Here is a 20,950-nt window from a genome sequence, read left to right as displayed (position 1 = left end):
GGCATAATTTTTTTTTTAAATAATCTAGTTAGCCAACAACTTCCTCAAAATCAATTACACATTAGTATGCGCCTTCCTTATGGTTTTACAACAAAATCATACACTGATTCAACATTACAGAGATTTAGCATTAATACCACAGATAAAAACCAAAGTAAGTGAGACAATTTGAGGAAACAGAGATGAGAGATTAACTAGGCGGATGAAGGATGAGTTACAATGAATCTCTATAACAAGATCAAAGTTTTATTAAAAAGCATGCTCAACAGATTCATAATATACAGAGCATTATATTGAGCATTACTGATAAGGTACAATGATTATAACATGACAATGCCAATCTAAAATGATTACAAAAAGTACAAAAACACAATTTTACACATTATTGTAAGCAGAAATACTTAAGCAATAATTAAGCAGTCTTTCACGATCACATTTTTTAAATGTACATTTCTAGGTAGGAACTATATGAAAATAAGTAATACACAATTTCGTAAATATTTGTGGTCTTCTGATTGGTGTTATTGTCAAGGTCAGGATTTGGCTTGATCTTGACTGATTCTAGATGCTCTTTCAATCCCATGAGCCACCAGTGCCTCAGACAAGAGAGTAAGGAATGTAGAGTCTGGATATCCATTTCTGCACACAAACAAACATAAGTTGAATTGGAAATTTGGAAAGTGGAAATCCTTCACAAAAGTCAATCTATTATATGAATAATGATAAATACTAAAATTAGATAAATTAAAACCTTTTCACAATATTCTAATTTTGAATTTAGGGTTGTCATAAGCTGTAAGCCATAATCATCAAAATAATAACAAATAAAGGCTTGAAATATATCACTTTGCATGTAATGAGTCTATATAATATATTAGTTTAACTTTTTAAGTTAAATTACTGAAATAAATGAACTTTTGCACGATATTTAAATTTTTCGAGTTTCACCTGTATATAAACTAGATGTCTAGTTACGCTTCACGGCTATAAAGGCTTTTTAAACAATTTTCAAAACTTACCCAAAGGCTTTGAAATTTCCAAATCTCATTCAACTTCATATTCATATTCAAATTAGATTTTTGATTCCTTTTTGCTACCTTTATTTAAATTCAGGAATTTAACTGGAAAAGCATTCTACATTCAATTCTGAACGATGCACAACCCTTACTGACCCTGATCAACTCAAATGACAATGTCTGAGTGATAGCACATGTTTTAACCATGCTACCATGGATATCCTGCACAACCATGCACTTGTGTTCATTAATAACAGATTATTATCAATTAATCAAAAATAGCTGCTCTCTACTACAAAGGAGATGCTAGTTTGTTGGCACTGAGAGGCCTATAGTAGTTGGATAAACATACATGTGTCAAATATGACTATTAGCACTAACACATTCTTGCTAAAATGGTGTTAGAAAAACAGACGTAATTAGAGAATAAGTGCTCTATAAAATCACATAATTCACACATTAACATGTCCATGTCACCAGCCATGGCATAATTATATTTACAAGCTTAGCGTTTGTTTAGCTTAGCATCTGGACTCACCTACTCTTCCCTCCATCCATGCTGGTCTTGTGGGGGATCTTGCCCCAGTTCACTTTTGCATCTTCACCACAGGCCTTTTTGCTTGAACTAATAGTAAAAGTAAGCCCTTGATTAAATGCCTTTTTCAGGTAGGGCAATAAACTCTCCCCCTTTGGGTCGAGTGGCAGATAAGCCTCAAATTTACCACCTTTGAATGGTGACCCAGGATAGGGATCCTTATCCTAGAAGAGATGTGTAAAACATGGAAATTACAAGGTGATATATTTTAATATATTTAAATAATATTTTCACAATTGTAAGCTATATCTAGGATGCTTTACTTAATAAACTGTATATAAGCTAATACCCCTTGTATGCCATCAGGTATGCAGTACGTGATCTTGGCCGTTGTGTATTTTTTATAGCCTGGAAGGCAGAGATTCATCTCTGCACATGTCATAGTTCCTTGGATGCCCTTTTGTTCTTTGCTGTCCTCGTGGTCAGAATGTTGCTCTTGAGCCTGATATTCCTGCCGTATATCCTTTGAGCCATAACTTTGCACTGGTTCCCCCAGTACCTTCTTCTGAGAGTACATCCCCTCTTTTCCACACACTCGGCAGTATGAATGAAGTAGTAGGCAGTCACAGCAAAGGATGACACCACAAGTGGTCCGTTTCAAATTTGTACTGATCGCTCCGCACACACATTTCTCTGAAGGGGTATGGGACAGCAGGTTGGTCTGTTTCAAAGTCATTGCGGTATCTTGTTTTCTGTGTGCTTCAAGTGGTAAAGAAGTTGGCCCATCAATGTTTGGTTCTGTTGTGTTTTCTCTGGCATTAGCTAATTGGCTAAGTGAGTTTATCTTGCTTACTTCATCCATCATAGAACTAGGGTTCTCCAACCTTTCCAACGTAGCCGATTTCTGTTTGGTTGATTTAACTCTACTCTTGCTACTGCTGTTAGAATGAACCGCTTCACTTGTATCCTGTAAAGAACACAGCTTTACACTTTGATCAGATTTAGAGTGATCAGCTTTTGTTGATTGTATGCTCAAAGACGCCTTGGTTGCTCCTTGATCTATACCCTCCTGGAAGTTCTTCATCTGTAATAAGGAATGAGACTTTTGCCCAGAATATACAACCTTAAATATATCACTGGCTTCAGAGCAAAGCAATTTTGGGCCTAGAAAGAAAATGCTGCTCTTTGTGGGGAACAAGGTGACCTTGCGAAAACGTGACCGTACATTCAAGCAGCAGGTTTCAAAGAGTTTATCTTTTTCAACCACACCAAGCTCTGCAAAATGTACCTCATGAAAGTTGAAGTCACTGGCCACCACAGCCACTAGATTCTGGAGCTCCCGATGACTTTCTCCGACCTTCGATGAATCTGTGCCCTTCAGTGTCACACTCATCTCACCTTTGCCTGCTTGTTTCTCAGACATTTGCAAGTCAGATTTCATGCTTTCCAGTTGGTTGCAATAGGCCTCCTTAATGTAGTTCCACATTATTGAAGACACAGTAAGTTCTGCTTCCACTGTAGTAATCGGACAATCTTCACTGGGTCTTCCACTACTGATGCTATTGGATCTTGCTCTTTGATGAGCATGTGCGTTAATCATTGGCTCAACTGTAATCTGGTTATTTTGCACTTGCTCTCTTAGGTATGGCCGACCAGAGAAACTATTGGCCCTCCTTAAAGAGGATTTGGAAGTGGGCACTGATGTGGAGGAGGGAGCAGCTGTCTTCACTGCGGTATTACTGGCTGATAGGGCATTCACACTTGAAGCTTTGACTCCTGTGGTAAATGTTGAAGTGAGTCCAGCAGGAGTAGTTGGTTTGGCCTTGTATGTGTTGAAGGAGGTTCCACCAAATGTATTCACAGATAGCGGGCCTTGGTTTTTAAACAGGACATCCTCTCCAGTAGAGCTTGGACTTGTCATCCTGAATGTTTCAGTTCCTTCCCCTGTCAGTACATTACCGAGTAAGCCTGCGGTGCCAAGGGAAGACTTAGTGGGTGGTGTTGATTTAGAGTTTAGGTCTAACATTTGCATGTCCATTTTGGAAGTAAGACTCCTTATGTCTCCACCCATCTCCTCTCTACCAAGTAGCCCAGAGCTCTTAAACCGAGCCGCCAGTTTGTATTCTTTTGTATTCCCAACATCCCCTTTTCGTTCAGTGTTAGAGCCAATCACTTTAGGGGGTACTTGAGTATGTACTTCACTTTTTCTCTTAACTTGTTGCCCTTTCTCTAAGGATTCAAGGGATGCTGAAGCAGAACTGGAAGAGGGTGGTGGCATTTCTGTCAAGCTCCCCATCACGCTTTTCTCCACCCCAAGCAGTAGCATTTGTTTGGCCTGAGATACCTCACTTTTTTCTCCAACTATATAAATGGTGTCCTGGTCATAGCTAAACAGAACATTAGGCAGTACTAACTGCACATTTTTTAATGCTATGGCCAGTCCGTCTGGCATGTAAAGGGCACTCTTTTTAACCTGGTCTTTCCGCAGACAACCCTCTTGCTGTTGATAAAGCTGCCTCAGCTCTTTATGGGCTTGCCGCATGTTTTGTTTAACATCTGATCCGGTTGGGACCTCTGATTGCAGGTACAGGGTGGTGATTCCCTCGGATGTAACGTGGACCACTTGCACTCCATGATGACGCAGTATATACTTGTACTCTTTAATGCTCTGCAGGTATGCAAACACATCAGCTTCCATGATAATCGAAAGATCTTCCAAATCAGCTTCATCTATCCTGCACTCTGCTCCCTCCATTTTGCTTTTCTTAGTCTGAGTACTGCGTTCAGTGAGAGCTTCATTGCTATCTTGCAGTCCGTAGTGCTCTCGTCCGAAACCCACCGTGGATACGGAGCTGAGGTCTCCTGCATGATGGCTTGGTGACTGGGATGCAAAGCTGGCCCATTTCTTTACACTCGCAAGGTCTTCCCTGGTCTCTGAACCTTGACCGCTGTCTCCACTAAAATTAGGATATTCGGCTCTTGAAAGGTGATGATAAAATAGCATCTGCATATGAGGAAAAGCGCCTTGGAAATCTGAATATTTGCCTTGCAAGGTGCACGTATGCTGTAATAAGCCACGTTGCATACGTAGACCTGGAAACTCACTACGCAGTACATTCAGAGTGTCTGCACCCCGAGGAAGCTGACTGCAATCTATAGTCACAGTCATATCGAGAATCACCTAAAGGAGTACAAGAACATCAGTGTCAAAACAAAATGAATACTTGCTTACATAAGTTTGGAAAATGGAACTTTTATAAAAAAAAAAAAAAACACTGTCAATCTTGCTTATTCTGTCAGCAAACCTTATTCAGACTCAGGGGCTCTTGGCAAGGGAGACCTAGGGAGAGTTCATATTTTATGCCGTCCAGCTGTAAAATGTGAGGATGATGACGAAGTACACTCTGGATCACTAAATTAAACCAGAAAGAAAGGATCAATCTCATTTGACAGGTAAAAACTGGCTCAGCAGTTTACAAACAAAATTAGATGTTTGCACACACAGATGGAAGTTAATTTTTCATAATGTTTGATTTATAAAAGCATCAGTTCTCATTTTCCCACCAAAAACACTGATACTCATCAGACTCTGCTGCAATACGAACACACAAGCACATTGAAAACTCACTGCCTTTAATCAAGCTAGACAGTACATAAAGATACCCCCTCACAACTTGCTCACCCCCCACACATACACTTTATTAGCAAACTGACTACACGACTAAAATGTTGCCTTGGCAGACCAATCAGCTAGCAAGAGCCAGAGACTTCATTAGAAATATGCCAGTCGTCTGGCTGCCAATCAGTGCACTTTGGATTTTTTCCTGACCAGCTACTCTGGCAATAACATTTGAATGCACTGAAATTCAATGTATGTACCAGAAATATAAAGAGTGGGGCAAGATGTGTCAGAATTTGATGCTAAAAACTAAATAAAATATTAAAGTAAAATTTCTTCCTATAGCAGGTCAAATAAGTAGCATATCAACACAAACATATCCAGACATTAAAATGTAAATCACACAATGCAGTAAATTCCCAGTGTATATATAAAAAAAAACATGTAAATTATGTTGCTTTAGAATAGCCATGAATTATTAACTTAAGCATTTTTCCAAAATGGTAGTTGTGGGGTAAATTGGGCCAGATACAACCCTTAATGATTTCATTATGTAGTAACCCTGCATGTTGAGGATTATATTCACATATTGCTTTTAGTAAATCAATTGTTCTGTCCAATAATTCAAGGATTTTGTTTGGTACAATTTCAAGCAAAATTCCCAGTGTTAAATTAACACTGCCAGTGTTTATGTAATCTGCTTGGATTATATACACACTGGCAATACTAATTTAACACTGGGGGTTTTACAATTGTAAAAAAAATTGTTTTACTACATTTAAATATTCTGAATATTGAATTTTGTTACATGAAATGATGAGATGCTTTTTTCCCCATATTTCTATGGCCATGGTACAGATGCTTCCCCCCCATCTGAAGCATAGTCATTTATCTAAAGTGGCACCCCTCTATTCCCTGGCTATTTTTTATCAATATCCATTCATTCATCCATTTACACAATGTACAGTGATGTTTCACAGCAGTCCTAATAAGCATGTAAACAACCTCTCTGACCTCTACTCTTCTCAAATGTGACGAGGGCACGCAGAGGTGTCCGACCGATGATAGTGACTGACGTGACCTCTCCTCCTCCGTTCCTCTCGCGTAGAAAGTGAATCAGTAGTTTGTCCCGTAGACGTTCATGATCCACGTCTGTTGGCAAACCGTAAACGCACACCGCACGGTCTTCCTCTGCCATCCTTAAGGGTTGCCACCTATAAACACTGATTTTAAGTAAACACAAGTGGTTAAAGGCGGTATGATTTATCCGTCACCAGACAAGCTATTTGAGTAGATAGCCCTACCGAAAAATATTTTCCAGCTAAGTCAGTCACAATACCTTCCTCATTATAATAAGCAAACGGGGGGAAAAGTCGTTGTCCAGTCCAGCGTTTTTGTACGTCAGAGCTCGAGCACACAGGAAGTGTAACTAACAACAGAGTTGGTGACAAATGTCGCGATTACACTGTCGTTTTTACAAACGAGTAAAGATAATGTTGTTTTATCACCTCACGTTATGTGTCTCGATATCAACATTTCGTCGCTTTATTCATCTTTTGCATGAAGAGTTTGCTAAATTTTTCTAACTTCGTGCGAGGCGTCGTTTACATGAAAAATAAAAGTGAAAGTAAGAACCAGGAATTGTTTATGACTTGAGCCGCATGGAAACCGTGATGTCACGAGTAAAAGTTGTGTAGCCTACCTCATTTTATGTATTTGTTATTTATTATATATTTTTTGTAATTTATTTATTTAATATATTTGTAAAGTTGTCCCATGTATGTCTTATCCTGCTCTTTAAAGCCTCAGAAAATCAACTTAAATTATTAAAAAAGTTTTAGCTATTGGGGGATAAAAAGTGAGAGGCTAGATAAAATGGGCATTCTATTTTATATAATAATAAAATTAAATTAGGTTATTTTAGATCAATTTTATTTTTTATAAATAAATTGATTTTAATTTGATCAGTTTTATACAGTTACATTAGTAGGCTATTATTACGATAAATGCATAACATATTTTGCAGTGATTATGTATTGAATTTTCAAGAACAACAATTACACCTCATTGATCTGACCCAAGTGTTTTACATAGGACACCTGAAGTGATATCATTTGATGCGTCACCTACAGGCGATATCGTGCTAGTGCAGGAACACATTTGCTCACATTCTAGTCTATTAATAGCCGGAGCTCCACCGTGTGTCAGGTCAACAATATCTTGTGACGGGCAGCGAATTCGTTCTAGCAAGGACATGCGGCCGTTTTATTAAGATAAATTGCAAATATTACAAGCATAGTCTATCTATTCCATATCAAACAGATGTTTTCCGCAAGTTTATCATAGGTTATTGAAGTGCAGACTATACAGGAGGAACTTGAAGTGCGTTCAAGGTAGGAGGAAGACCTTACCATTCACACTGTTCTCAGCTGTTTTAGGCTGTCTCTGTCTGAGCTAGTTATTCATTTAATATCTGTTCCACATAATAATAAAAAAATCACTTTTGCAACTTACTGGGTACTGAACTATTGAGAAATGCTGCTAAACACTCATAGGTGCAGTTACTAGGCCTAAACACGAACAGTACAAGGCTACTGTGCCAAATTCTGCCAATACTCTTTTACTCCAGGAATACTACTACTCTGGTACACTTCTAAGCTCAAACATTCTTGTTGGGATGTCCCGGGACACCTTTCCCTTCAGTTCTGCTTCTCTGCGCTCCTTAAGGCTGGATCAGGAGCTTCAGGACTGGGAGGATGCCAGGCGGGCACTGGCACACAGGAGGGCAATGACGAGGCGTCCTCTGCCTGCCGCCCCCAGACTCCGACATGGAAACGAGAGGATCCAGACGGTCCGTGCTCCCCCACCCCAAATACAGTGCCGAGACCCAGCCATCCACAATACCTTCATGTGTGGAGATATGAAGAGAGTGTATGCCATCCTCAAAGAGCCAGGCATGGTGAATGCACTGATGGAGACCGTACACGAGGAGATGGCGTGGGCCCCGGAGATGGGTAGGACCCTTTAACACACACAAGCACATACGGTCAGGGGTGTTTGGGTAAATTCACTCGTCTCATTCTGTTGCAGGAATGTGGACTCTCATCTCAAAAATAAAGCAGACATCTGCACTGCGTCTGGCTGCCAGCAGGGGCCACTCTGGCTGTGTGGAGGAGCTGCTGTTTAGGGGAGCAGAGGTGGATTCAGACCCAGGCGGTCGCACAGCTTTACATGATGCCTGTTCAGGGGGCCATCACATCTGTGTGCGCCTGCTCTTAGACCACGGGGCTGACCCTGACCTGCTCGCTGTCGATGGCAATGCCCCACTGCATCTCTGCAATGCAGCGGAAACATATCAGTGAGTAGGCCTGAATATGGTCAGATGAAGATATAACAAGATGTGAAAAGTAATCAATAAAAACATACAAACTAAATTAATTAATAAACATTATGGTGACAAGATTTAGAATTTGCTTTGAGACTTTATGAGGTACTCTACCATTTAAAGGTTTGAAAAATGCAGTAAGGATGCATTAGAATTAGATTGATAAAAACGTGAGTTTTGTAGCATTTATAATGTTACAAAAGACTTCTATTTCATTCATCATGTATCTACTTCTATTTATCAAGGTTTCCATAAAACACACAACCGTTCAAAAGTTTGTGTTAAATATTTTTTTTCACTAAGGAGGCATTAAGTTGATCAAAGTGACAGTAAAGACAATTAGAATGGAACAAAAGATGTTTATTAAGGCTGTCAAATCGATTAATGCACGATTAATCAGATCTAGCATAAAGGTTTGTGAATATATAATATGTTTACACATTTTTATGTTAGATCCGATTAATCGTGATTAATTGTTTTGACAGCACTAATCTTAAATAAATGTTATTTTGAACTTTTTTTGTTTTTCATCAAAGAATCCTGATTTATTTATTTTTATTTCCACCGAAATATAATTAGCAGCACAACTGTTTTCAACATTGATAATAATACAATTTCAACTTTGCATCACAGGAAAATTCAACTTTGCATCGCAGGAATAAATTATCTTTAAATATATTCAAATAGTAACTGTTATTTTAAAATGTAATAATATTTCACAATATCTCACTTGTCTACTGTATTTTTTTGTCAAATAAATCCAGTCTTGGTGAGGAGAAGAGACTTTCAAAAACAAAACAAAATCGCACAATCCCCAAACTTTTGAACGGTAGGCTACTGTATAATTCAACCAAAAATGAAAATGTCTCCATTTACTCAACCTCATGTCATTCTGACCTGTATTATTGTCTTTCTGTTGTAAAACACAAAAGGAGATCTTATGCAGGATGTCAGAGTTTTTGTTTTCCGTACAACAAAGGTGACATACCGTCATACCGTGCTGGAATGAAATGGACATTTTCCTTATTTCACCTCTTGCACAGTAATAAAGACATCAGTCACACTCTTATCTGCCCCATAGGTGTGCTGAGCACTTGGTGACCAGTGGTGCGTTGGTGAACGCGGCCCAACGTGACTCATGTCTCACCCCCCTTCACGTGGCCTGCAGGAGAGGTCTAGAGGACCACGTGGAGCTCTTCCTGTCCCATGGAGGGGACGTGACGGCTCAGACCCAAGAGGGTGAGACACCCTTGAATGCAGCCTGCGCTGGGGCGGAGAGGCCCGCAGATGCAGGACGGTATCTGCGTGTTGTCCAGAAGCTGCTAGCAGCCGGGGCCGACGCGCAGACTGCTGGGAGGAAAAAGCACACGGCCCTGCATAATGCCTGTGGAAACTGTTGTCCCCGCATCGTTAAACTGCTGCTGGAACACGGGGCTCGCGCGGACATAGCTAACTGTGCCGGATACACACCCATGGACTGCCTCCTGCAGGTGGGTTGATTTTCACAGAGACAATACCAAAATATAAACAGCACTTTGTATTCAAACAGTTTACCCCAAAACTGAAATTTGTAAAGGAAGGGAAGGTCTGATCTGGAAGAATTCAGTGTGAAGCTGATGGTTGATTTCCTCTCTCTCTCTGTTTTGCCAGGTAGTAGAGGATTACCCAGACCAGCAGCCAGAGGTTGTGGCCCAATCTCTTCTTAACTACGGAGCACAGCCGTCCTCCCCTAGAGTAAGTGCAGATTGTTGTGTGTCCTATAACTTTAACCTGCCCATACCTACCGTTTGGTACGAATCCTTACTTTATTTATCTGCGTGTTTAAATCTCAGATGCTGAAACTCTGCCTCCTCTCTCCTGCCACTTTGGAGGTAATGCTGAATTGCTATGTGGTCGTCCCAGCATGTGAGGAGTGGTTAGAGGACACACCAGAGGAACGACTGAAGGTCTCTCTCAATACACAGAAAAGAAATCACATTCCAAAAATGTTATGCATATTGTATATTATCAACATCTAATATGAATTAAAAGCAGAAGCAAATGTGTTTGGCACAATTTGTTTACATACATTAAGAATGTAGACATATAAACTGAATTGAATAGCATAGCTCAGATCATTTCAAATATTTTGCTATACATATATATATATATATATATATATATATATATATATATATATATATATATATATATATATATATATATATATATACTACCATTAAAAAGTTTAGAGTCTATAAGATTTTTACATATACTGTAACTGTTATATTATGTAATTTATTCCTGTGATGACAAAGCTGAATTTTCAGCATCATTACTCCAGTCTTCGGTGTCACATGATCCTTCAGAAATCATTCTGATATGATGATTTAATTCTCAAACATTTCTTTATATTATTGAATACTATTATGATTACTAATATGATTCTTCGATTAATAGAATATTCTTTTTTTCTTTCTTTCTTTCTTTCTTTCTTTCTTTCTTTCTTTCTTTCTTTCTTTCTTTCTTTCTTTCTTTCTTTCTTTCTTTCTTTCTTTCTTTCTTTCTTTCTTTCTTTCTTTCTTTCTTTCTTTCTACTGACCCTAAACCTTTTAGTGTGTGTGTGTGTGTGTGTGTGTGTGTGTGTGAGAGAGAGAGAGAGAGAGAGAGAGAGTGAGAGAGAGAGACAGAGAGAGACTGACATTCAGAAACTAATACCCTAATGAAACAACATGTATTGTACTGTCAGGAGCATCAGTCTTTCTTCGATGCGGTCAGACGGATGAGTGGTCAGCCTCGCTCTCTTCAGCACCTCTGCCGCTGTGCGCTGCGTCTCCACCTGGGGCCACTGTGTCACTTCGCAATAGTCCAGCTCAACATCCCCAGCACTTTAAAAGATTATCTATTGCTGCATAATGATGGACAGCTCAGTTGAGCTCCACTAGAAACAAAAACATGGCTGTCTTTAAACAGTGGGCTGAACTTTTTCTTTCTTTTTTTACAAACTATATTTATCATCTGTGATAAATAAATAAATACATTGTTATAAATTGATGTCTGTCTGATGGTTTCAGATCCCTAGACACCTCTTGACAATAAAAGCTAATTCAAGGATGTATTGGACCAGTGGGACTGTGGGGTCTCTGGCGGTCAGAGCAGAGGCCCCAAACTGTGACCTGAAAGACAGAAATAAGGCACTGCAGATGTAATATTGACAGTAATATTTTATTGATCGGTGGATAGTGCTTGAATATGTGTCCTCACAATGTGAAATAAACAAAGAAATGAGAATAAGATCAGCACTGTTCAATATCTTCAAGTGATGTGTTACAAAAAGTGCACTTATCACAAACAGTATGAATATATATGGTTGCATTTACAGGATAACATCTATGAATCATTTTGTACATTACTTCTTTTACTTTATTAGAAATAACATACGTATAGGGCAATGTCCAAATGCTGACTAAATGTGTTATTGCAGCTTTGATGGTGTATCAAAATCTATAAACAGTTATTGCTCTTCATTTATTGTAATCCACACACACTAAAGCAACAACACACTAAAGCTCATGACAAAGAACTGCTCAACCATTTTTTTCAAGAATTGTACAAAAACTATTTTAAATAAATACCCAAAACATAAAATGTATATCTGTCCCAGAATTTGCATGCAATCCTGAAACCTTGTGATTTCCCCCATTTTTTGTTTTCTTTCTTTCTTTCTTTCTTTCTTTCTTTCTTTCTTTCTTTCTTTCTTTCTTTCTTTCTTTCTTTCTTTCTTTCTTTCTTTCTTTCTTTCTTTCTTTCTTTATTTATTTATTTAAGGTAGAAGTGAGATATTGAGCATTACGTTGTTTTCTCCAAAGAGCAGACTTTGGTTTCACACAATCACTGAATGTTTTGCCAACCACGTGACCTCCCTACTCTGACTGAGGCTGAGCGTCAGCTGTGCGCGTGCGCGTGATATTGTACGTGTGTTTATTTATTTCAATGCGAAGTGTTGCGTCTTTCAACTGGCGTAGGGATTAAAACAGCGTCGATCCAGAATGATCTGAAGTAGGAGAAGGTAAATGTGCTGTAATATATGTTTAGAGGACAAGTGTTCTGTTAAAACTCGCGAATCAAGGTCGTCCTATATCACCGCTACATGATTAGCTGCCTTCCCTTCCAGACAGACAAAACAAAGATATTATTTTTGTATTAAATATATTTTCTGCTCGTTTTTCGTCTCACTTGTGTTTAATATAGAGTGTAACGCCGTTTTATTCCCTGTGGGGGACATTAAATGTGTAACAGTGAATGTTTGTTAAAGGTTCATGGCTTTAGCGAAACCGCTAGCGAACATCTAAACGAAGGTACAAACTGTCTGATAACAGTGTGTTTCAAACTAATGAGCTAATATAACATAACATAAAAGAGGGAAAGTATAGTTTTAACGCAGTACCACATTTGTGTTTACTTTCAAAGAAAAGTATATGACACTCATTACTTTGTGTCACCGGGCTTATTGTCTAATGCAGTTAAGAAGTGTGTCGCTTAATGTTAGGTAACAGAGTTAAGGATCTTTACCATCCTCGCAACACACTACTGTAGATGTTTCTATCAGTTTCAAGTAGTTCACCGAGACTAAGAAGTCTTCTTTAAAGTCAACATGAAATACTATTTGCTTTCTTAATACACTTTCCTGGTTTTATTATTAAAGACTTTCAGATGGGGAAAAAAATGTTTGCCTCTGATACATCCTTCCTCTTTGGATGACATCACTGAGCCCTGTTATCTGATTGGATAATGTATTGTCTCAGTATTTTGTATTGTTGAATATCCTATTTAAGTAGAAATGCGTCACATTACAGAAGTAAAATGGCTTGTGATTGCGTTTTATGTTGACTTGATATTTTTCTTACCTGTGTGCTCAGGTAGAGAGGGGCTGGGATGGCGGTGTGTGCTCTAACTGTGCTTGACGGGCTTGGGGAGGAGGCTACGGCTTTGGGTGGTGTGGTCGTCCTGTTCCTGGCCGTGGTTCTTGCCTGGCTGTCTACCCACGTGGCTGACCGTGGAGATCACATTCTGGGGACCATTCTTACCGTAGGCGCCCACGCCTCCCTCATTGGCCTCGGGGGTCACGACAGTTATGCAAGCTCCCCTCCCAGCTCAGAGCCCAGCGAGCAGCCGGAAGAGGAGTCCACAGAGGAGGAGAAACAAGAAGAGGGCGAGAGCAGGCCGGATGGGGGAGAGGATGTGCCTGGAGAAGAGCTGCTGGATATTCAGGGTGGGAGGAAGAAAGTGAGCTACGTTCAAGGTGATGAAAATGAAGAGGGGATGGAAGAGGAGTCCGAGGACGAGGCCACCAGCATCACTGTGAGACTGAAGTTTCTAAATGACACTGAGGAGCTGGCGGTGCTCAGACCGCAGGACACCGTTGGAGTGCTGAAGAGGTGAGTCGAACACACACAGGAAGTAGGGAAAAAATATCCTAGTTATGATCTTGCGTATGAATTGGAGAAATCGCAATGCTCAGTCTGTCAGCTGTAGAAAAGGAAGTCCCACATTTTGAGTAAACCCAGAGTGCAGTCTGGACGAGGTTGCAGGGCGACACTTTTAGGCGAGGCGACACGACACGTGTCGCTCCACCCGCACCCGATTTTATTGGTTTATAATACAGCAATCTTATTTGGCATAGACGCTTGAGGCATGAGCATGCGCATTCCTTTATGTACAAGTCTATGGTACGAGTTTATGATCTACGACGCTGTTCGGCCGTACTACAGAAATAGTAAGTGATAACCATGGCGATTTCAGTAACGATCAATTGGATAATGTTTCGATGAATTTACAGGAATCAAGTTAGATGAAGTTACTGTCAAAATGTATTCGTAAAGCACTCATTGCACATCACATCGTTTCAAAGCAGCTTTACAAAAAGTAATATTGTAAGCTTTAATTTTGAGCAGTTTTAGGGCAGGGCGATATAACGAAATATGTTGCTGATATAAATTGTACACTGTGTGCCTAGCTATGTAATTTACCCAGCAGATAAGTCAGTGTCATTTTAAGTGGGCAATGAGCATGACTGCATGAAATTACTGGCATTGCAAAGGAGATATATTGTATAGGCTGATATAGATAATATTTTCCTCTAATTTTTATAAATAAATAATAGGATTTTTAATAGCCTACCTGATGTCAGTCACAGATAGTCGTAGCCTAGCCTACATGTTTACCGGTTGACAACAGGAATCTTTAAAAGCTAACATAGGGCTTTACAGAACCAATATATAGCCTAGGCCCTCATATTTTATTATCAGGTAAACAACAAGATAACATGAGTTTGCCATTAAACATTTTATTTACACTTTGTACCAAATAATGCAAGCATTGGAGAACAAATAAACAATTAAAACAAAATCAACAACAAAAAACGGTCGTGCTTTAGAATTTAAAATCAGCTGCTTGCGTTCGGGTTTGTCCGATGTCTTTAATACAGTGAATTGTCATCATTTGCGTAAAATCCCGTGTTTGTTCTGATTACTGATTTTGATGGAAATTTGAAGAAGCCAAGTGAATGACAGCTGTATTAGCCTGAAGTACACTGACGTGCCGTCACCAAGCGTTCGTTTTTTAACAATAACTTCATCTATTCTGTGTCTTAATTCCAATTAGCCAATATATCTGTACTAAACTTACAATGGTAAACCTATAATAAGATACGATTAAAGTTAGCATTTAATATTTCTTTAATACGGCCAAATCATTCACAAAATCGTACATAAAGGAATGCTCATGCTCAAACCAGAATCGTCTACACCAGGGATAGGTAACTTTGGTCCTGGAGGGCCACTGTCCTGCAGAGTTTAGCTTCAGCCCTGATAACAACTCCCCTGCTTGTATCTATCTAGTAATCCTGAAAACATTGATTGCCTTGTTCAGGTGTGTTTAATTAGGGTTGGAGCTAAATTCTGCAGGACAGTGGCTCTCCATGGGCCTCATAACCGTTGTGTACGCACAAAACAGGCCCTGAAAGAGGCGGACGCAACTTCCAACGCATTAGTTGTGATTTATAAAAACAAACTTGACGGGAAAATGTGCGCACCTGCACGCAAACTCTGACCCATGCGTTCGAACGTTTTGGAGATGAAGCAGTTTGGCAACACCAATGGTGAGCTAGAGTTATGTCTTTTTGGTCACTTTTAGACAGAAAATCTAAAGAAAATTAGACACGTACAGAAAGATAATACAGATATAATTTCACTCACCAAGCCTATCACTTGAAGCAAATATCCACACCTTAAATGTCCGCGCCAGCGAGCGCGTTGGGCCGTTTAGTGAAACTGACGCATATCTAACGGCAGATGAAGTAAAACTATAAATCTTCATCATGAGTCCCAATCATAAATACAGTGCATGTTCACAATAATAGTTTAAATAAAATAATGATTTAAACTGTTTTACTTCTGATATAAACATTTAGATTAATCTCATTAATGGAGTTAAACACTTAAACTACATGAAATTTACTGAAAAGTTAAAAAATAATAATAATAGGCCTATTCAATAAATAGCCTATTAATATTTGTCGTGGATGCAATGCTTTTGAGCACTTGAACACTGTAGTTTTAATGTTTTAGCTACAGAGATAATTGCTTATGATAATAGCAGATTGTGCGGATATAATGCACAACAAGGTCTAGCCTATCTGTTTCCATTAAAAATATAAATCAATTAAAAATACTATTTAATCAGTGGAAAAGATTGAGAAAAACTTTCTCTAAAATATATTTTACACTAGGCCTATTTGATTTATTTATTCAAAAACAAGGCAATGATAGGCTACTAAATGATTTTTATTAATGTAATGGCACATATTTCATATTTTCCTAATGTCTTGTAGCGTTAAACATGTTATCACGTGGATGAATAATCATATGCAAATGATATGCAGATGAGGATATGCATAGTAAAACTAGGCATTGTAAGCTCCATATATGGTTATTTCATCTTCCGCTGACTGGGATTTATAAAGTGAATCCTGCGCATGTTCTGGCGTACGCACGGTTTTATAAATGAGGCCCCAGGACCGGAGTTTGCCTATCCCTGGTCTACACCAATGAGATTGCTGTAATATAAAACCAATTAAATTGGGGGTGGCCCAAAAGTGTCGCCCCGCCCCATTGTCCAGACTGCACTCTGGGGTACTACCACGTTTTGGTACAAAAAAATAATAATTTGGTAAAGACATCATCTTATCTTTATGTCGGCTGTACCAACATGAAAACTACTTTGTTTAAAGTATGATTTGAACTCAAGGTTAGGTTAATTAATATATGGTGAATTCCATTATAATGTCATAACTTAATGAGCTTAATGAAAAATAAGTATTTTGAAGGGTGTAGGTCGGTACTGTCTCTTATGCATGAAGATTTGAGTCGTTGCAGAACTTGGACTGTGCAAAAAATATTATAAATATTTTTCATCCTTTTACGATATTCTATATATACCTTGATTTTTATGTAGTTCTACTGAAATGAAAGAAAAGGGGTATTTTTAGAAGCCGTCATTTCAACCATACAGCCACGATCCGTTTTAATGAAAATTTTAAAATGAAGATGCAAATGAATCGCTGAAACAGAATTCATACCCCTTTTCTTTCATTTCAGTAGAACTACATAAAAATCAAGGTATATATAGAATATCGTAAAAGGGTGAAACATGTATTAGGCTAATTGAATGGATTTTGGGGGAGAAATCAACCTTACCAACTCAAGGCCATTTTTGGTGAAGGTTTTTCTTTAAATGTAAGTTGATTAAAGGGATACTTCAGGATTTAGCATTAAGCTTTGTATCAGTAGAAAACCTGTAGTATTTTCAAATTAACTTGCTTTCCTCCCTCATATCCTCCTGAGACAAGAGATTTATGTATTTTTTTGTCTGTAAAAAATCCTCAGATGACGTCATCCTTGTCATCTGAGGTTTTTTTGGCCAGAGGCTAAAAACTACAGCCAGTAGAAGGCGCTAGATCCACATGTTTTCATAGAGGGTGGGATCTCACTCACAGAAATAGTGTCAGTCATCTTTTATTTGGAAGCTAAGCTAACAGGTTCTTATTCTGTGGAGAAAGCTGAGTAGTAGGGGTTACCATCCTCTTTTTCCCGGACATGTCCGGCCGTCGAGATCGTGTCTCGTGTCAAAATGTCTGGGACTCGGCTTTTGCTTTCTGCAGTCGCCATTCATTGTTTACATGCACACCTTTTGTTTCAATCTAACTGAATTCATTCCGATTGGTGAATCTGAATGTAGTGTTTACATGAACGCTAAACAAGTGATGGGATAATGTGCGTTTTAGCATTGCTAAAAAATTAGTCTCGTCGTTCTCCCGCGGCTGTCAGTCTCGTCCTGCTCGCCACAGTAAACATAATGAATGGCGACTGTAGAACGCAAAAGCCGAATCCCGGACATTTTGTGCGTTCTCGAAATCCCAGGCAGACTTGTCACGGAGACTCACTAGTAGCCTAGCCTTGTTGTTTTAACAACTGCGCACTCTTACCGGTAGGCGTGGCCTCGTAGGGCAGCGAAGCAAGTGCATTCTGGGAGTTGTTGTCTTTCATCCACATGAGTACATGAGAATACATTTTCTGGCTTTTCTCCGTCTAGAAGGCTCCAAATTCTAAAATAAGTTCACATTTCTACTACATAAATGACCCATTTTAAATACACATTTATCTTTACAGAGGTGAAGTTTCCCTTTAATATCTTTTAAAACATTTGGTCTCAAACTATCCAGCTATTACTGAGTAATTAAATGTTGTTGTTTTTTAAAGATGTTTCTTATCCCCACCAAGGCTACATGTATTTGCCTTAAGATACAGTAAGAAAACATAAAATTGTAAAATATGATTAAAATTTAAATAAATTATTTCGGTGTAATTGTGTTTTATTCCTGTGATACAAAGCTGAATTTTCAGCATCATTACTCCAGTCTTCAGTGTCACATGATCCTTCAGAAATCATTCTAATATGATGATTTGCTGCTCAATAAACATTTCCTCTTAATATCAATGTTGAGAACAGTTGTGGTGCTTAACGTTTTTGTGGAAACAATTTATTTCAGAATTCTTTGATGAATAGAAAGTTCAAGATTTTTTGTAACTTTATTAATGTCTTGATCTTACTGACTCAAAACTTTTGAACAGAAGTGTAATTTTAAATGTTTACATTTTCTTTCTTTAACATTTATTGTTAAGGAAGATTTAGGCATTGTTTCACACGAGTAGTCCACAATGCATTGCTGTCCACATGACCATCTCACTCAGCTGTATTAAAGTTTTTGCTACTAAAGTTGAAATAAACATGTTGCTCAATTGCACAAACAAAGCATCTTGTTTCTCACTCAATGATTTCTCTCCCTCTCTTCTCTCAGTAAGTACTTCTCTGGCCGTGAACATCAGATTAAGCTCATCTACCAGGGCCAGTTGTTGCAGGACCCCCAGCGCTCTCTCCTGTCCCTCAACATCACCCATAACAGCGTGCTGCACTGTCACATCTCTCAAGCCCAGGCGCCGCGGGAGGCGTCCGCCGAGGAGAACCCCCGAGCCGGGAGAGGCTCCATGCTCAGCGGAGGGCTGCGGTCGGCCGGCCTGGCTCTCAGCACAGGAAGCCTGGTGATCCCCGTGTTCGTGGTGCTGCTTGCCGTGGTCTGGTACTTCCGAATCAATTACCGCCAGCTGTTCACAGCCCCGGCCACCATCTCTTTGGTTGGGGTCACAGTCTTCTTTAGCTTCCTCATCTTCGGCATGCACAGTCGATGAGAGGACGAATTATGCCAATATTAGGAAGACGAAACGACAGGACGTGAAAATAAGCAGTCAGTGGTAGCCGAGAACGTTCTCAGGGAGCCCTCGAGGGTTCTGGTGCCATTTAGACGACTGAAGTCGCGTGTGGGGTGAGAGTGTGTGCTAGTGCTTTCAGCTTCGTGAGCAGCAACACTGCTGTATAATTTAGCTTCTTGGAGAAAAGAAAATTGCTTTATAATTATTTAATCTCAGCCTAAAGTGTATCTTCTCTGTGTAAAGAGAAGTTAGGATCCCATGTCTGAGCGGTCTTTTATTTTAGAGGAATTGCAGTCAGCTGATGGTTTTTATCACTTAATGCGTCTCATCTTCACCGGTATTAGCACCACTATCATCTGTTGTAGAAAAAAAAAAAGTCGTATGATCAGTCTTATTGCACAAATAACAACAGATGTGATGTATCAGTTAGCAGATGTTGTGAGACATTACTTTCTTGATTTACTCATCTGATTTTTGATGTTTTTCTTTTCTTTTGCCAGGTATACTGAAATCTGTATTTATTTCAAACTTGTACATGACAGTCTGGTTCAGCATGTCTGCTGCTAGTTACAACTCATAGTAATCAATTAGGAGTTTCATACTTGAAGATTTTACATGCAAGCAACACAGAAGCATCTGGACCGTTTTAGTCTAAATAGTCTATAGAAAACTCACTGCATTAATAGGCAATTCATACGTGACTGATAACAAAGCAAATAATTTCTTGTCCTGTGTGAAATCTGTATATAAGCAATGTATTTACTGTAGATAAATCAAGAGAGTTACGGAGGAACCTTAAAACTCTCTGACAATATGATGGTTCTCGTATGAATGGGTTACACTTTTTCTCAGTATTGTCAAGAATTGGGGAAACCCCAAAATGGTTTAGGGGGAAAACTGGTCTATGTATTCTCAACCTTGCTTTAACAGACAACCAGCACCTCTTCAATTAAAATGCATTTTGTTTTTGCTTTGATGCAGTAATTCAGAATAAAATCATAGCTTATCTTTGAAAAAAGAAAAGTTGTTGTGCTTATCCACACACAATTAACACCATCCGTAATCCCATGATGAGGCTTTAAGGGGAAATCCCCATGTCGGTCCAAACCTGCTGTATGCAATGCTTTTTTCAGCAAATCACCAAACAATTTTCGAGCCCATTGATTTCCAGTCTATGGAAAAGTACATTTCTCAAAATATCTTGATATTCTATAGAATAATAATTGTTACATTTATATAGCGCTTTTTTTTCAGCACTCAAAGCGCTATACATTTGGAAGGGGCGAATTGCCACCAATGTGCAGCATCCACCTGGATGATGCGGCAGCAGCCATACTGCGCCAGAACACCCACCACACTCCAGCTTACTGGTGGAGAGGAGACCGACTGATGAAGCCAATCATATACATACTATGATACATTCATACGGGTGAAACTTGAAAAAATTAGAATTAGCAAAAGTTCATTTATTTCAGTATTTCAAGTCAACTTAAAAGGTGAAACTAATATATTATATAGACTCATTACATGCAAAGTGAGATATTTCAAGCCTTTATTTGTTATTTTGATGATTATGGCTTACAGCTATGA

The 20,950-nt window shown here is 38.9% G+C and overlaps 3 protein-coding genes across 6 annotated transcripts; 2 read left to right on the top strand and 1 right to left on the bottom strand.

The window, feature by feature from the left end:
* Window positions 1-211: 211 nt before the first annotated feature.
* On the bottom strand, window positions 212-6,850 carry LOC307010963 (uncharacterized protein). 3 transcript variants are annotated; one of them, XM_079636129.1, is made up of 6 exons: window positions 6,475-6,850; window positions 6,185-6,393; window positions 4,857-4,963; window positions 1,901-4,732; window positions 1,555-1,775; window positions 212-639 (listed from the first exon to the last, which is right to left on the bottom strand). In XM_079636129.1, the coding sequence occupies exons 2-6, from the start codon at window positions 6,366-6,368 to the stop codon at window positions 534-536; spliced, it is 3,450 nt and encodes a 1,149-aa protein (XP_079492255.1). In that variant the 5' UTR covers window positions 6,369-6,393; window positions 6,475-6,850; the 3' UTR covers window positions 212-533. The 3 variants fall into 3 exon arrangements, with proteins under 3 accessions (XP_079492255.1, XP_079492254.1, XP_079492256.1); XM_079636128.1 differs by having other exon boundaries at window positions 6,510-6,850; XM_079636130.1 differs by having other exon boundaries at window positions 6,185-6,384; window positions 6,510-6,622.
* A 436-nt stretch (window positions 6,851-7,286) lies between these two features.
* asb16 (ankyrin repeat and SOCS box containing 16) lies at window positions 7,287-12,171 on the top strand. 2 transcript variants are annotated; one of them, XM_079636159.1, is made up of 7 exons: window positions 7,287-7,563; window positions 7,800-8,184; window positions 8,261-8,528; window positions 9,637-10,045; window positions 10,206-10,289; window positions 10,388-10,501; window positions 11,284-12,171. In XM_079636159.1, exons 2-7 carry the CDS (start codon window positions 7,848-7,850, stop codon window positions 11,467-11,469), a joined length of 1,398 nt encoding a protein of 465 aa, XP_079492285.1. In that variant the 5' UTR covers window positions 7,287-7,563; window positions 7,800-7,847; the 3' UTR covers window positions 11,470-12,171. The 2 variants fall into 2 exon arrangements, with proteins under 2 accessions (XP_079492285.1, XP_079492286.1); XM_079636160.1 differs by having other exon boundaries at window positions 7,337-7,563; window positions 7,898-8,184; window positions 11,284-12,083.
* A 256-nt stretch (window positions 12,172-12,427) lies between these two features.
* On the top strand, window positions 12,428-20,553 carry tmub2 (transmembrane and ubiquitin-like domain containing 2). The gene is made up of 3 exons (XM_079590203.1): window positions 12,428-12,603; window positions 13,454-13,972; window positions 18,952-20,553. The coding sequence occupies exons 2-3, from the start codon at window positions 13,470-13,472 to the stop codon at window positions 19,337-19,339; spliced, it is 891 nt and encodes a 296-aa protein (XP_079446329.1). The 5' UTR covers window positions 12,428-12,603; window positions 13,454-13,469; the 3' UTR covers window positions 19,340-20,553.
* The last annotated feature ends 397 nt before the right edge of the window (window positions 20,554-20,950 follow it).

Source organism: Phoxinus phoxinus (assembly GCF_949152265.1).
Source record: "Phoxinus phoxinus genome assembly, chromosome: 1".
Taxonomy (NCBI): Eukaryota; Metazoa; Chordata; class Actinopteri; order Cypriniformes; family Leuciscidae; genus Phoxinus; species Phoxinus phoxinus.
Note: the sequence above shows the minus strand (reverse complement) of the source record. Positions and strands in the feature narration are given on the sequence as shown.